This window comes from Rhagoletis pomonella, unplaced genomic scaffold, assembly GCF_013731165.1.
Source record: "Rhagoletis pomonella isolate Grant_MI unplaced genomic scaffold, Rhpom_1.0 Rhpom_scaffold_00003, whole genome shotgun sequence".
In the NCBI taxonomy this organism is placed as follows: Eukaryota; Metazoa; Arthropoda; class Insecta; order Diptera; family Tephritidae; genus Rhagoletis; species Rhagoletis pomonella.
In genome coordinates this window covers 71117210-71135222 of record NW_023458557.1, presented here as the reverse complement: position 1 = coordinate 71135222, position 18013 = coordinate 71117210, and the positions used below count along the sequence as shown (strand labels likewise).

At 35.5% G+C, this 18013-nt stretch overlaps 1 protein-coding gene across 1 annotated transcript; it reads right to left on the bottom strand.

The window, feature by feature from the left end:
• Nucleotides 1-3628: 3628 nt before the first annotated feature.
• Nucleotides 3629-13011, bottom strand: LOC118735448 (phenoloxidase-activating factor 2-like). The gene is made up of 3 exons (XM_036465204.1): nt 12782-13011; nt 4695-5098; nt 3629-4615 (listed from the first exon to the last, which is right to left on the bottom strand). The coding sequence occupies exons 2-3, from the start codon at nt 5079-5081 to the stop codon at nt 3737-3739; spliced, it is 1266 nt and encodes a 421-aa protein (XP_036321097.1). The 5' UTR covers nt 5082-5098; nt 12782-13011; the 3' UTR covers nt 3629-3736.
• Between the last annotated feature and the right edge of the window lie 5002 nt (nt 13012-18013).

Genomic DNA, 18013 nt, shown 5'->3' with positions numbered 1-18013 from the left:
CACAAACGCTTCTTTAGATGGCCGGAACTTTTTAATGAATCTGTAGACAAATTTCTTAAATATATTTTATATCAAAATATATTCGAAATACTAATAAACTTAAACTCTCTTAAACATTTGCTACTCCTGGCCAGTTTACTTAGCTCTCATCCTCCGACGAATCGTTGAACCAGAACTCGTTGTACTCATTTTACTACGTTTTTATAAACTTGCTTTCTTTTTTACTTCATTTTAATTAGAACAAATTTACATAAATATGTATAAGCACACTATTTAGTTTGCTCGATTTGTAAACAAAGCCTCTCAGCGGTGAAAAATATACTATTGCGAACGACCTAAACGGGCGAAATTCACAATAGCGCTATTCTTCATCGAATAAGCGCCATAATACCAAATGAAAATTCGTTCGCTCAGCACTTTCGACCACAGTCGAAAATCGAATGCAACTCATAATAGGGGCCCATATCTCTGCCGAGAGTTAAAAGTTCTAAAATTCCTTTCTTAATGACCTCGGCATAGACATCGAAACGTCAAGTCGTCTAGTGTGCTCCATGCACTACCTTTGTTACGGCTGTGATGTACTCGTCAATTTTTTCCCAGGAGATCACCAAGCGGTAGAGTTATTCGCCTCGATGGTCTGCATTTTCGAACCGTGTCTAGCCATCTCATTGGCTATTTCATTCACTTCGACTTTGCTATGCCCAGGAATACAGACAGCAGTGTTGAGGTGACTCAGTGATGCGCGACATAGCCGTGCCATTCTTGATTTTACTACCTTACATTATACTAAAGCGTTCTATGCCACATGGCTGCCAACGAATATAGTGACCAAGTACTACTTTCTATAAGACCAGCAACCATCAAATAAAAAAAATTAAATGGGCGCGCGTGTTGTGTAGGCTCTCAAGCGTTACTAATCTAAATACAAGTATAGCCCTGAATTGGGTATGCCGTTTAAATTGATGGTGGTGCTCCGGTGAAAAGGTTCTTCCACTGGGCATTTTGGATAAATAACTAAAGCAACGGTGCACAAGAATATGATACAAAAGAAGAAGACCCTGTTCACTCTATCCATGGATAATAACTGGCGGAACTGCGCAAAAGAAAGATACGATTTGTCGAAATAAAAATAAAGTCACCGTTCGAGTCGGCGTTAAACTGTAGGGGACCTTTGTATGACAACATCTGAGGAGAAGCTCGACCAAACCCTAGCATTTGTGTAAGCGCCAATCTATTATTACACTGTACGGCAAAATCGACTTTTTTGTGGGTATTGGACCAAACCAAATTGTTTTAAGAGATTGAGTCATAGTGATTTCTCCGTTTTTCGAAGTTAGCCTCCGAAATCGAGATATGGGCCTTCGAAGTTGGAAATAGGACCTCTGGTAAAAAATTATATTTAATTATTGCATGTAAATAACTAAAAATCTAAAAATATAGACGTAGTCCTGTTTTGCTCTTATTTAAATCGTATATAACTTTTTATGTGCAAACTTATATTACAGGTGCTATAAGTGGTCAAAGTTCAGGTCTTCGAAAAATTAAATTCCTTTTATTGCAAACGATTTTGAACTGATTTTAAAAAAAATTATATCATTGTAAAGGTGATTAAACCCCCTTTCTTCCGATATACGTATTTGTATACTTCGTATATAAAAATTTTAGAAAAACACATTTAAATGAAAAATAATTTTTTTTTTTAAATATTTTAAACAAAAAAATTACTAACAGTATTTTAAAAAAATTGTATCGTTGTAAAGACGATTAAATCCCCTTTCTTCTGTTATGCATATTTGTATACTTCGTATTTAAAATTGTAAACAACAAAAAATTGCTAACCGACGTCTAAAAGGTTATTATTGTTGCAAAGGCAATAAACCCCCTTTCTTCTGATGTGGATATTTGTATACTTCGTATATAAGAATAAAAAAAAACACATTTAAAGGAAAAATTCCTTTTTTTATAAAAAAAAAACATTTTAGACAAAAAAAAAATACCAACCGATTTTTCAAAAATTGGTATCGCTGTAAAGACGATTAAACCCCTTTCTTCTGAAATGCATATTTGTATACTTTGTATATAAAAATTTGAGAAAAACCACATTTAAAGGAAAAAAAACTTTTTTTTTTTTTTTAATATTTTAAACAAGAAAATTACCAACCGATTTTTAAACAATTGGCACCGTTGTAAAGGCGATTAAATTCCTTTTTCTGATATGCATATTTGTATACTTTGTCTATAAAAATTTGAGAAAAACACTTAAAAGGAAAAATACCAATTTTTTCTTATAATAAACATTTTAAACAAAAAAATTACTTATTAGTAATACAATTGAATACTTTATTTGAATAAAACAGAAAATTACCTTTAATTTTTATTATATAATCTGTTAGGTAAAATATCAAAAACCATGGTGTTTTTATAATTTTATATGCCTTAGACTTCTATTACATACACTTTTGCTTTATTTTTAACAGGGCTGTGTGTGAACAAGAACGAATTAATGCTTTAAATACTAATAATAAATTGTTTTATTTAAATACTTCAATTGTATTATTAATTAGTAATTTTTCTGTAGATTTTTTTATAAGATAAAATTGGTATTTTTCCCTTTTAAGTGTTTTTTCTCAAAGTCACGATTTGTACAAATATGCATTTTAGACGAAAGGGGGTTTAATCGCCTTAACAACGATGCCAATTTTTTAAAAATCGGGGAGGGGGTTATTTTTTTGTTTAAAGTGTTTTAAGTGTTTTTTCTCAAATTTTTATTCACGAAGTATACAAATATGCAAATAAGAAGAAAGGGGGTTTGATCGCATTTACAATGATACCAATTTTTTAAAAAATCAGTTAGTAATTTTTTTGTTTAAAATATTATTTTTATACAAGAAAAGGTATTTTTTCATTTAAATGTCTTTTTCTCAAATTTTTATATACGAAGTATACAAATATGCATATCGGAAGAAATTTAATTACCTTAACAATCCCTGTGGGGAAAATCTCTAGTTCTGAACTGGAGCGCTTCTAGTACATTTAGACCCAGTACTGGTTCGCGTTAAATCTCTTTTGCATGCAAGCAACTGGCGAATTTAAGATGGCGATGTCCTAGGAAGTGTCAATTGCCCCCCGCTACATCCCTTTCTCGATAGTTCCGAACTTGTCCTAAATTCTATAGTTCCGAACCAGTTCTAAAATGGACATACGAAAGAAAAAATTATCATGATTTTTCGGTCTTTTTGGTTCTTCTTGTGTGCGATTTTAAGTTATTTTGGAAGAAATGTGTTTTCAATTTGAAATTAAATTTGTTTGAATGATTGTAAGAAATGTACGTTTACATACCTTTAGCTGTAGCTGAGTTTGCAAAGGTGCTCGCTGTTATTTCTTAGATTCCAGATTCCAGACGGTCCCAAGATATTGAAATGTTAACACAAATTTTAGTTTTGTATTACTAAGCTATGAAAAAGCATCTGCGAAGCGCAGAATAGAAACGTATTTGAACGAAAAAGCCGACGCTTCGAAAAACGGAGAAATTACTTTTTTTACTTATGACTCAATCTCTTAAAAAAAGTTGGTTTGGTCCAATACCCAGCCGAGTGCTGTACAGTGTTATTATTACATATATTCGTTATTTATTTGTGTCTATCTATATTTTAATCATTTATTTCAAATATTATCGTACAATATCAAAGTACATTTTTAAAACAAACAGTGTGTTGCATACTAATTTCAGTGCTATTTAAACCGTAAAATATTTAAAATCAATTCCTCTTGCGGCGAGCTTGTCATTGATCCAGTTGCGTAGGTATGGCACATTGGCGTAGACGCCTGGTACATTTTCCTCGCCACAGCCCACACCCCAAGCCACGATACCAGCTTGATAGTAACGTTTAGGATTTTGTGGATCGGGGCATACCAGCGGTGAGCCACCGTCACCTTTGCAAGTATCCTTGCCCCGCTCGCCGCCAGCACACATGAAACTTTTATCCAAATTGAAGTATTTGCCCAGGCGAGTTCTACGCAGATTGGCTTGGCAGGTATCTCTGGGCACAGTAGGAAGATCGATTTTCTTCAAAATCAATTGATACGTACCATCTTTACCGAACTTGTCCTTGCCCCAGCCAGTGGCGTAACAACGTGCATAGTCGAAATTGGCATTCGGTTCGGGCAAACAGACGGGACGCACATTTTCTTCCCAATAGAAGGGTGTCTCCAATATGAGTAGTGCCACGTCATTATAAAGTGCACCTTTATTGTAGTTTTCATGACGTATAATCTCCTTGACGCGCGCATCCTGATGTGGCAGCACTTCCTGTTTGGTTTGTGTATCCCATTCACCAGCGCGTGCCACCAGCACATGCGGTTCGAGGTTGAGTACACAATGGGTTGCGGTCAAGACAACATTTGGTGCGATCACAGCGCCGCCACATTCGTAAATATTCAATGTTTCGCCGCCAATCACTTCATCACGCAAAATGGCTACCATCCACGGGAATTCGCCAAATTGTGCCTCGCCTTCCTTGTCGCCAGTAATTCGGAAGCCGACACCATCGGGATTGCGATAACCACAGCCTTCATGTGTTTCATCTGGCTTTATGGGCACCTTGGGCTCTGTCAACTGCAATGAAATGATTGTACGGATAATTAGAAATTTTTTGAGTTATGTATATTAAAAAATCTCTATAAGTTCCACATACCTTATCGGGTGTATTACAGCAGACCTCCAAGTAAGTACACTGTTCGTCGCCATCGAAGCGGATATCAATGAGCGTTGTGCCATCTGTATTGACTGCGCCATCTTCATTACACAAGAAACGTGCCACACATTCTTTGTTCAGGCCACAAACCTTGCCACTTCCAGGATCAATTGGTGGTGCCGGATTTGGATTGGGCTGTGGTTCTGGTTGTGGCTGAGGATTAGGCTGAAGAACAGTAGTCTTAGTCGGTACAGGCTGGAATGGTGTTGCCTCTGTTGTGAAGATTTTATTCAGTAAATCGTCAAGATTCGGAGTTGATTGTTGTTGAGTTGAGCCAATCCATAAGGAAAGCAGGCATACGACGGTAATCCTCCAATATGCAGTCATTTTGACTGTGTATAAGGCTGAAATGAAGAAGAAAGAATTTTGCTTTACCAAAACGGAACTGCATAAAAGTAAGCAGAAAGATATGCCAAATAATAATAATAATAGATTCACGCATACACAATATGTTAGTGTTTGGTCGGTTGGCTGTTTTTCATGACGAGGGGCGATCGCTATTTGTAAAACTTTTTTCTGAATTCTTTTTTGATGTTGGTCGGAAGTTGGGCTCGAATCCAGGTCCTGCGGAATGGGAGTGCGCACTGCTAACTACTAGACCACAGCAGCCAAAAAAATATGTCTACGCCAACTTGAAGAGACACACATACAGCCAAATTCCCGATTTAACTACCCGCAAAAGAAAAATCGCGATTGTTCGCCATTATAAAACTTGATTCAAACAAAACTTGCATGAGCCGGTGGAGGTATTACTTTCAGTTTCTATTTGTCAGATTAGATAGATAGATAATTAGAAAAGGTATGCACATTGATCATCCGATCTATTGTGCCCTCTACTTATCACAACGTCTCGTTCAGACTACAATCAGCAGCAAGTCTGGAAGGGCGTTAAGAGGTAGAAAGAGTATGTGCTCATATTTTGGCCACATTGAGTCTAGACATTTTTTTCGCTATCCCCACACTCAAGGAGCGGGTTCAGAGGTATCTACTTAGCCGATTGTAAAAGCGACAGACGTAATTTTCCCAGATTCCTAACAGGACAACTCCACTCTTGGGCAGAAGTGACACGTGAGGATGCGCGTGACAATCCTCAGTTTCTTCTTAGGCAGGCTCTTAAGAAGCCTATATCTCTTTGGGTGTAACCGTCAATTTCGTTCTATCATTCATATTACTTCTTCCCTGAGCTCGTTCTTGATCTTGTTGAGACCTACTACGAGATCTGTGACAAATGAAGCTGCTGCTTCCCTAGCTAATATTTGCACTACTACGATTTCCTATATTCCTTTGTGACCTTTGTACCAATAGAATCAGAATTCTATTGGATAAAGCTATTGATGAATGCCCCAATAACTTCAGAGGTTTTGGATCCACCTCTGTGCCACTGCATAGTGCTTGCGTGTGCATTTTTCTCCAAAATAGAGGTGTTCCAGCCTTCTTACACGAAAAAAAATCAACCAAAGACGTTTAGCTGCAGTCAGACATACAAATGTGTTTACACATATTCAACTTGAATCACTTTTCGTACTATCGGAGTATTTACCATGACAAAATAAAACAACAACTAGGTTTGGAAAAACCATGTTGCTTTTGGCTCATTGTAGCTAAAGAGTTCTAAATTTCATTTTTTAAATGACTTGTTTATTCCATATCTGCGGAGTAGCTTTTGAAGGAGCTGCAAAATGGCTTTTCGTGGCGTCGCGCATGTACGCATCGCTCCCTTGATGGGCGCACAGGCCAGACTAAATTAGTTCTCGAAGCCTAAGCAACGTGTACGGCCATCTCAGGGCTTTTGCCTGCTAAATGCTTGTACACCATTACTGGCCTCGTAACTTTGAATGTAGTCGAATCAATGTGATACTTCCACAGAAGAATCCAGGATTAGAACGAGATAATTAATCTACGCGGAAATACTGACGATGGCCCCATTCGCCGTTATGTGCCACATGCCAGGGCATGGAAAAAGGGGTGGTGGTCGCCCAAGCGACCGTAGCACGGAATCGGCAGAACGGGCGTCGATATGTGAAAAATATCTTATACTTTGGTCAACTCTCAACCGATCTTGGCAATTAAAACTCTTTAATTTCTACCTACTAACAGTTTTATCTCTACCTTTTTGTGTAACAAGATTGCAGCTTTCTTGAAACGATTATGTAAGACGTACATAGTGATGAATGAGGAGAACATAGTTTCAAAAGTGATTTATTTTTTATTTTTATATTTCAAAGATATCTGTACACATGGACATGTATAGTAAAACCGTCCATCCCATGGTCGTTGAAAAGTCTTTCAGATCGGCCTACAAAGCCGATCTTCGCCTTAGTCGTCTGTCCATTCCCTAATTGGGCCTTGCTATGCCTGAGCCCAGGCTAGCCAACTGGTAGTTTAGATCGACAAGGATATGCGAATAAAAAGCATAGGATGATATACTACAGAAATTTGTATATGTGCAGTTACTTAGTCACTGGAAAACTAGTAAGTCGGGGTTAAGTTTGATGGGTATGTAAAAAGCCCGAAACTGAACAATGTATGTATTGCGCTTCGAAGGCATTCGAAGACATCAAACTTAACTCTATTGAAATATTAGTTCTACGTATATTGGTGGACTTGGCATTAGACAAGTGACATTGCCTTTTGATTTTATGTACCTATACGCAAATACATATGCATGTGCATATCTAGTGAACCTGATATAATTTGGCTTCCCATCTAAATAAAGCCGTTTTACATGCACATAAGGCGGTAATATCTTTTCTGGAATGTTTTTTTTTGTTTAGATTAACGCGAAAATGGTTCACTCTGCTGGGTTTGACACCCAAGAAAAAGTATTGATAAAGCCGTTAGAGCACTAACAGATGGCTCTAATTACATATTAACCACGTTGGCATCGACATATATTTTCAAACTTAAGTACATACACATATGTATTTAGTACCTAGCAGTGGTGGTAGACAGGAAATATGCCTTAAAAAGGCATTCATTTTCTTATTTTTTCCCACTCTCAAAAACACACGACCTACTAATCGTAAAGAGGCAAGTCATGTATCAAATTAAAGTGGTCGATCTGAAACTTTGCTAAAACATTTCAGATTTAAGAATCATTAGACGACTTTTGAAATATTTGCACTGAAAATTTTTTAAAGGTTTACACTGAACAAAACTTTATTACGTTCATTTCAATTGGCACCGTATGATTTTAAAATGTAGAGTTGAAACTCCCACTCACATTCTCATTTTATATATCAAACAACAATAATTTAAATTAAACAATTAAATTTTTTTATTTTCAACTTTATATGATATTAAAATGCCGGAAAACTAAAAAAAAAAAATTATGGTCGATGAACAGTTTTAAACTCTCAACATATCATCGCTGGAATAATGAAATAGTGTAACATGAAAAGTATAGTTTTGAGTAAAACGAATTGGAAGTTTTTACAAACCATTACAAACCATACAAATATAATTTCGTTTTTCGGGAATAAATTAGTGAGCCAAAGAGATATTTAAGAAAACTAAAGATTTTTCTAATAGATTAAAGGATTGTCTATCCAATGGTGCAATTATCGAATAATAGTGTATGTTTCTTTATTCGAGCGACGATATGTATATGAGTTGCAGAGAACCTGATTGTTTCAATCCAGACTCAAAAATTAAGACAAGTACAACAAGAGACGATTTTGCGAGATGTCAATTTAGTCGACTGGGTCGTTCAACTTCAGCCTGGTGTAATTAATCCAAACCACTTGAAGGGGCAATTCGTGTCCAAAAAATAAGCACTGTACGATAGTTAACAAAGAAATGGTTAATATGTTACGTGTGTATATGGATACGGAGCACCTCGATTTTCGGGGATTATGACTAGTTAAACTTAATTCAATAAGAATACAGAATTGTCGTATGTATGTACAAAAAAGGAACAACAATTGTAGAGATATTGCAAATACGAATATTTCATGTATATTCAACGATGCTTTCTTCATTATTATTGGGGTGTTCTAAAAATCATATTTTTCCACGTGTAGTAGCGTGCGCTACTTTCCAAACCAGCTAAATACTCCCCGTAAATTCTCTAACACCTTTTAATTTTTCTGGATGAAGAAGCCATTTAAAATGAAATTTGTTAGCTCGGCAAGTGAAGTGAAAGAAGGTTGAAATTTATGTATTCGACTAAGGTTTTAAAATTTCTCAAATCAATTAAAGAAGACCCATCTTAAAAGGCAGTACAAAATATTGCAAAGAAGTACATTTGATTGTACTGCGAAGTACGACGTACGGAGAAGTACGGTTGGTCACATTATGTACACTCCGAAGGCCTCATGTATTTTACCAAGACACATTGTTTTTTTTCTTCCCAATATCGTGCGGCCACTGTGTGAAAAAGCTTCTCATTTGTGTAATGACGTCAAGACGCACACCATAAATTGCAGGAGAAACTCGACCAAACACTTAGCAAAAGTGTAAGCGCCAAATTATTATTTTTTAATTTACAAAAAAAAAAAACTACAAATTTCGTACATCTGAGCATATGTATATGGATTTATAGTTTCGTTAGTTCACCAAAAAATTGTAAAAGCTGCATTTTGTGTTCAGCTCAACAAAATACCTATTTGGATAATTTTCTTATTAAAAACTCCCACTATAGGGATACAATTTCTATGTTTTGGCATCACTGAGACATTGATATACAAGCGAGTATATTTAGGCCACAGAAAACACCCCAGCTGATAACGAAATGAAAATGCCAGCTTGGAGCTGTTTGAAAACACTTTTTCATAATTATTTGCATTTTATATAGACATACGAATAAATATAATTATCAGCTATTTAAAAGTGATCTCTCACCCGGCTAAAGAGCCGTGTGTATACATAAATATGTACTTATAATCTGTGTAAGGGGTATGGGTGCATATAACCCTCGATTTAAAATGGAATTATAGGCAACACAAATTTACTTATTGTGGAAGTATATATGCATATATGTATGTATGTGTCAGCTATGCCCTGACAAACAAAAAATAAATACTTGGTTCGTGGTACCTATTAGTTATCAGAAGCATTTAAATAAAAACAAAACTAATAATTTACAAAAAAAAAACCATTGAAGCCGGTCATCTAAATATGCAGGATCCAATGATCGAATTAGTATGCGATCATCTTTGTGAAATTATTGAAAAGAGTTTACGTGGCCCAAAGGAATGCGGTAACATTTAAAGAAATATTTAAAAGAATCCGGCTAATTGATAACCTCCTCCTTTTTTGAAGTCTGTTAAAAATATATATTCTGCTGTTTAAGTATTCTATGATTTGCAATTTTACGTCGAAGCGAATAAAATAAATAAATTAATTAAATGGAAGCAATGAAGGCTGTAAAGCAGCGTATAATTGTTCGAATAGCGAAACTGGTTTTACCCCAGCTATGACGTTATTGGCAGGCATGCTCTAGTACATACATACTTACATATGTACGTACGAACATACATTTGTATTAATACATTGTACATATGTTATAAATATTTTAATATACATACATAGAGCTGCATTCGTAGCAGCTTGGAAACAGCTGGCATTATTTGGTTGAACGTTTTTTTTTCTTAAATTAAAAAAATATCCTGTTCATTAAAAAATCATCGTCACGTGAATACAAAACGAAAGCTTTATGGAAATTTCAGTATCAACTACATACATATAATGCACTATTTTAACTATTTTTATTTCTCGAAATATAATTCAAAAAAATTCCTTGCATTTTAATATGAATAAAAGTTTTCAAAGTTTTTTTTCGCCTATTAGTTTGCCTCAGGCTAGGGCTAATACGCATGCGTATTCTGACGAACGTTTGTTCTGACGATTTCGTCGCAAGAAAGAAATACGTGTTTGTTTGTTGTTTGTTTCGTATGTTTTTGCTTCGAAGAAATCGTCAGAACAAAAGTTCGTCAGAATACGCATGCATAGTAACCGCAGCCTTAATTGAATCGAAAGACTTAAAAAGCGAACTTGTTACTGCAATATTGGGATAAATAATGCTGTCATTAGCCTGTCATAATCCAACTGTCAACCAGTGATGCGCAATCCAATAGAGCTAAAATCTATATTCAGTGGCTATTTTTAATGAACAAACTTATGAGGGCTATTGTTGAGTCAATTGTATTCCGAGTTTTTCTCCCCGGCGTCCAATTTTTTTAAAGGACTTTGAAATTTTAAGGTTATGGTATTTTCAAAAAATTATTTTAAATCAGTGATCAGTCACCAGATCCGACTTCAACGCTCATTTTGGAGCCATCCATGAAGATTTTTAAAGGCGCCAACCACATCCAGAAAGGCTGACATCGCGAATTCTTTGTGGTATAGGTCTTGACCAATACTGCTAACAATTTTGTGGAATCTACCCTTGTGGCATTTGAGTATCGCTGGAATTTTCAACAGTCAACACATGGCGTTGAGAAGAAATCTAGAGAAACTGATAGGCCGAAAATTGTTTGCCGCCTTTACTCTATACCTTTGACATGCACCCTCGTTAAAAAACGATCGAGATGCACACCCGAAAGCTGCTTGAGTACGAACGAGCCTGTTCGATCATCCTCGCTAAAAATTAAGCACAAGCGAACACCATACTCGGACACCCGCAGCTAACCCGAAAATTTGTGTAACAATGAAAAGGACACCCGAAAATTGTTGTGGTTTTTCCATTTTTCCTAACAAACAAATCGTGATACAAAGCTCAATAACACTATTGAAATAAATATTAATATGCCACAATAAAAATTGACAAATTAAGATTAATATTAAGGTTAGCATAACGATCAGTACTAAAATTAGGATTGAGATTGAGATTACGAGTAGGATTAAGATTAAGATTATGATTGAGATTCAGATTTAGATTGAGACTACGATTAGAATTGAAATTAAAATTAAGATTAAAATTAAAATTAAGATTAAGATTAAGATTAAGATTAAGATTAAGATTAATATTGATATTGATATGTATTGCGATTGAGATTAAGATTACGATGAAGACATGTTGGCAGTATCGTGCCGAACAATCATCATTTAATATGGTGAGCTATACGGGTAATAGAAAGAAGTCTCACTTCAATCGGGCGTGGATCCACGCACATTTTTTTATTTCTAATGAGAATAACATTACAGCTCCTAGCTTCTGAAGTGTCGCGGTTACTGGTTTACTGGTAAAATACGCGTACAGAGTCACCTCCCCAATGAATGAATCAGTTAGGCAACAAAGTTAATCAGAAATAAATGTTTCCAAGTACATATATTCGTTTTGTGCCAATACAGAAAAAATTTTTGCTAAAAAACATACTAGCTTTGGTTGCTTGCAAGCCTATTGGCATTTATCACTGGCACGACGCCAATCTCTGAAATTGATTGAATACAAGTTGTTGATAGCCGACACCTACGGCTGACACTGGCAAGGTTTTCGATGGTTGTTTTAATTGATACATATGTACATTAGGGCGGGTCAATTTGTATGGGAGATTTTTTTACGACTATGCGCGTATAGCACAGAAGTATTCTGCGTGTAATTCTAAGCAAATTTACCAAAGAAATCATGGTTCTAAAATCAATTTGAAGTTTGTCAAATTGCGAAAATAGCTTTCTTAGCATTTTGCCGGAGTGTTGTAAAGAAGTGCTTAAATTTTGTATAAAAACACGCAATACGGAATTTTTTGGTATGAGGAATCCATTTCTGCATTTATCGTTTTCTTAAAACTTCCACCAGAGGGCAAAACATTAAAAATTTTCATATTTTCTTCGAAACCTATTTTCGCAATTTGGCCAACCCCAAATTGATTCTAGACCCATGGCTTCTTCGGCAAATTGGCTTAGAATCCCGCTAAGCTATATTCACATAGTAAAAAAAATATACCCGCCCTAATGTACATACATATCTATAAAAATATTATATGTTCATGTATTATGTATATGATATTGTAATTTGTAAAGAAGCCTTTTTCAAACAATTTGTGTCTTGTTCTCTATGCTTAAGTATATTTCGTGAACGCACTTACTTTTCACAATCACGTATGCTTGTATGCACGAATATTTTGCACTTAAAAAAATTATTAGCCAGTTTATAGTTAATAAGTACTAAAAACTTGCGGCTACAACAAACAATTTGAATTAATCGACTTTACTTATGTACTTAAGTTGCCCCAACCCGACACTAACACGGCAACGTTCGAAAACCTACTGATTGATAATAAGTAGAATCTTCACATCAAAACAGGAAAATCTGGCAGAAACTTGTATATATTTGTTTTGTATACTATACACATAGTGACTACATACAAATGTATGTACATATGCTTGTTTGTTTGTGCGAGCACATCTGATCGCCGCAAATTGTATTTGGCAAAAGTATGAAGCTTGAGTTGTGATTCCCGCTCCGGTTCCTAGCGGAGAATCCCATTGGAGATAGCGAAGATGAGCAACAGCATTTGAATACGCTTGCATTCATACCGGTTGATGAGAAAAAAATTAGTATTTAATAGCAACATTTACAGCTGTATAATGAGACATAGATATAGTGGCGAATATATAAATAGGGACACGACATTTTAACAAGTTTTGACAATTTTCATTGTTTATTTAGTGTTTACTGCTCTTTTATGAAAGTATAATAAGTCCGAATTTCAAACTTTGCACAAAAATTAGGAAAATTCGACAGTTTCATAAAAATTTCGAGCCTATTAATTAGTTTACTTAGAAACATGAAGTTTTTAGTCCATTCAAATCTATTATAACAAAGTGAAAGTTCGAAGTAGTTAGAGCTTATCGTTGAGTTTTGGAACTTTTTTCTCTGACGGTGTTGCCCATTTTCTCCATATAAAAAAATAATCGAATATACATACTTTGTGTGGAAAAAAATTGCCAAATCTCAACGCTAAGTTCTACTAATATTTGTAACTTGCAGTAATATCAAGTCTATAGGGGTCATAAAAGTCGGGTCCTACGATGGATTCATCAATAGCCCCATTTCGAGTTCGGTGTGCCCTCTTGTCGAAATATAGAATGTAGATGTCCTTAAATTTGCAAATTTAAAAGAGTCGCCCTTTCAAAATTACAGTTATTCCTCAAAAAAATTAAACTGTCAGAGCTTTTGCGAAGATTTATCTTCAAAATTAAACTAATTAAATAATCGATATCAGTGTTGAATTTTTCTTAATTATACTAGAACTTAATAGGCTGTTAAAATGTAAACCAAAATGTTTGCTTTTATCCAATTTTGTTTAGATTTATTTAATTTTCCTTATTTTTGTATAAAGTGCAAAATTCGGACTTACACGGTTATTGTTAGAAAATGAGCTATACTTTCATAAAAAAATAATAATAAGCAAGAGCACAATAGTCAAAACTTCTTAAAATAATGCGTCTCTATTTATGTTTTCGCCACCGTATATTGTATACATCGCACATCTTCTGAAAAAGAGGCACAACTCAAAAAAAAAATTAGTTACCTTTTTTTGCATAAATCAATTCGTAAATTTATCTCCAGTCAAGGCAAAAGTATGTTTTTTTTATTCGTAAATATATTCTCTAACTAGAAAACAACTGTTATGCCTGTTTTTGTATTAAGTACGTTGAATCTGTGCGATCCGCATACAGTTATATTTCCTGATATGCTTTCTGAGTTATGCCTCTTTTCAAGTGAGTGTGCGTAATGTACACATGTGTAAGTATATTTTAATATCAATACATTATTGTTGTTGTTAATTTACTTGCATATATTCATTACACGCGATCCACTAACCTTTTAATTCCCGGCATTGTAGACATGTTTGTATGTTAAGCACATAAACAGGATTTGCCGGATTGTTTTAACAAAAAATCGAATCAAATTCAAGTTAAAAAATTTGCATTCGGCTAACTGTTCTTATATATCCGTATGTATTATTCGATTAAAATAATTGCGCTGGAGCCAAATTTATGTTTAGATAATTTATTTAGTTTTTTCTTTGTTGTTTTTGTTTTTATTTCAAGCGCTCAGACGAATTCACTAACGCAGGTGTATGTGTATTACGGTGTTCGATTACTTGACTTTTTCCAAACCCGGTTTTCATCGGCCTTGCAGTGTCCTTCAATTTCGCAGTGTTCCGGAACCAATATCACCTTTGGGCGAAATGACTCAGCCATCTTGTTAAGAGATGTGCGGCATTTCATGGCTACCATGGAGGTTGTCGACTGCTTTGTAAGGGATTTGATTGCCGCCTGGCAGATGTAGATATCAGCTTGGGGTATCATATCACACTTCACCAGTTTTGTGGCTCGGTCGTTTGCCATCAGTTCCGCATGAAAGACATTACAGTGGTCCGGAAGACGAAAGCTAAGGGAGACTGCCAGATGTTCGGAGTATACACCCTCTCCTTCATGTGGGACATGGATCCGGAAAGCTCAGAAAAATCTGTTAATATTCTACCACGACCATAAATGGTGTTTCACCACTTATTTAGACTATTCATATGAATTTCCGCAATGCTTGTGACTTGTTTAGCATGTAGATCTACCGGAAGAAAGTCAGTCCTCGCCTGTTGCACCATAGGGATAGTTGGCTAAGAGATCTTTGAATTAGATCGGCCAATATCGTCGGCGTATGCAATTGTCTTCCCACCAATGTCGTCAAGTTCTTGAAGGAGGCTGTCTATTGCTCTGTTCCACAGAAACGGTGAGATTACTCCACCCTGAAGCGTACCCTTACCGGGAATGTCTTTATTTGCGATTCACATAATTCTAAACTTGCGTACATCTTACTAATTTTTTCGTCATTTTGAGCCACGAAAGTTTTGGTTAATTTTACAAAACCGTTTTCGTACTTCTTCTTCTTTTTTGGCGCTGTAACCGCCTAAGCGATTTTGGCCGAGTTCAGCAAAGCACGCCAGTCTTTTCTCTTCTGTGCCAACTGACGCCAATTGGAAACGCCAAGTGAAGCCAAGTCCTTCTCCACCTGATCTTTCCATCGCAGTAGGGGCCTCCCTCTTCCTCTGCTACCACCAGCGGGTTCCGAGTTGAATACTTTCAGAGCTGGAGCGTCGGTGTCCATTCGAACATGACCAAGCCAGCGGAACCGCTGTATTTTAATTCTCTACACTATGTCTATATCGTTGTAAAGCTCATACAGCACATCGTTCCATCGTCTGCGGTACTCGCCGTCGCCAACGCGTAAAGGCCCTTAAATCTTCCGCAAAATCTTTCTCTCAAATATTCCAAGAGCCGCCTCATCGGATGTTGTCATTGTCCATGCTTCTGCGTCATATACCAGCACGGGCATGATGAGCAGTGTTGCCAGGTCTTCGGCATGAGAAAACGTCCCTCTTGGTCTGAAAAAACGTCATTTCCTATTCCTTTCCTTATTTTCAATTGAATGTACAAAAAATTGTTCTTATTAAACTTGTATTGTATACAAAGGTACATTTTTTTTTAAATTTTTTTTTTGATGCATAAATATTCCTAGAGCATTTAGATGCATTTCTGCATCAAAAAGAAAATTTTCTCGCTTACGTTATTTTGGCGGTTAGGGCTCGATATGTACGTAATGTATACTAAAATGTCATTTCGACAGAGCACATTTAAAATTCATTGTAAACTGGTCGTTAATATAAAAATCATTTTATACATACACTTGTGATCGATCAGCTGATTAAGTCATCGATAGTTTGATCGATTTTGGCTGTTTCTCTTTCGTTTATTTAATGTTTATTATTTTTCCATAAAAGCCAAGCTCATTAACAAACGGAATATAAATCCACAAAAATTGTGCAAAAATTATAAACAATCTGCAAATTTTCAGCTAGATTTTCAACTTTTTATCCAGAGTTTTTAGAATTTTTCTTGACTATGCAGTTTGATAGCCCATTAAATTTCAGGGCAATAAAGGGGCTAAATAATCGCGTTGGTTTTTAATATTTTTTATTTTTTTTTTTTGTAGACATTTGGTTAGGGGCTCGGTTGTCGAAAATGCTAAATTACGTTCTGCTAAGAAGGAGCATAGCAATAGGTCCATTCAATATCAAAAAATTGTTACGAATTGTTGCTAGTACTTGCAAGTTTTTACTGGGAATGCATTCAATAACCCAAAATATTTGCAAGAGGGAGCGAATTCGAGAGCGTAACAACCCGAGAGAGCTGCAAATTCTTGCAAGTAAAAATTTTACTAGCAGGAATTTGCAGGAGTCAAAAAGTAAGATTATGTTTCATTATTATAGGTTATGTTGTAAACAAACTGTTTAAGAGGATGATTTGATGAAACATAATTAGTGAAATGAAAATATGGATGAAAAATTTAAATCTATTGCATATTTTTTTATTTTTATGACGATGAGAGCTATTCCCAATTAAAAAGAAAATTGGGCGCCAAAATCTAACCGTCAGAAAGTGTCAAAATGGCTTAAGTTGCAAGTTTTTACTAGTTTTGCGTTCAATAACTTTTTCTGAAAATTTTCTCTTGCTCTCAATTTTACTCTCTATTTTTCTTTTACGCTCGCGCTGCAAGTACTTACTGGTAAAGTTATTGAATGGACCTAATATTTCAGCCTTTTTTGTGTTCATTACATTTTCAATGAAGTCTTAAAAAAGTCGCCTACTTTTTTCTGACGTTCTGTACTGCACAGCTTTTTTGATGTTTTTGCGAGCGTGCCTGCTGCAATAGATCTGCTCTTCCTGAATTGGCTTTTAATGTGCAATTGCAAACATTACAGCAAGCCTCGTAACCTCAAGTGTTTACACAACCAGCCTTTAAACAACGAATCCAAAAAAAAAACCTTTGGAGGAAGCAGCTTCAGCAAAACACAAAGATTGTAAAGATTTATTAAGAAAATAATTCAAAACCAGTTCTACTTATAAGATTTAGTAACAAAGAAAAATTACTGGGAAGTTAAAAAATTTCATTTTTTACACAAAAAACGTCCAAACGTCAACAGGGTACAAAAAACGTCCAAATGACGTTAAAAACGTCAACCTAGCAACGCTGATGATGAGTGACATATAGAGCGTGGGTTTCGTACGTCGAGAGAGGACTTTACTCCTGAATTGCCTACTCAGTCCGAAGTAACATTTGTTGGCAAGAGTGATTCTGCGTTGGATTTCAATGCTGACATTATTATCGGTGTTAATGCTGATTCCCAAGTAAACGAAATTCTCTACTTTCTCGAAATTGTAACTGTCAACAGCGAATGTGCTGAGTGTTTTTTTGATGACAGGAGATACTTCGTCTTGTCCTCGTTTAACACCAGACCTATTCGCTTTGC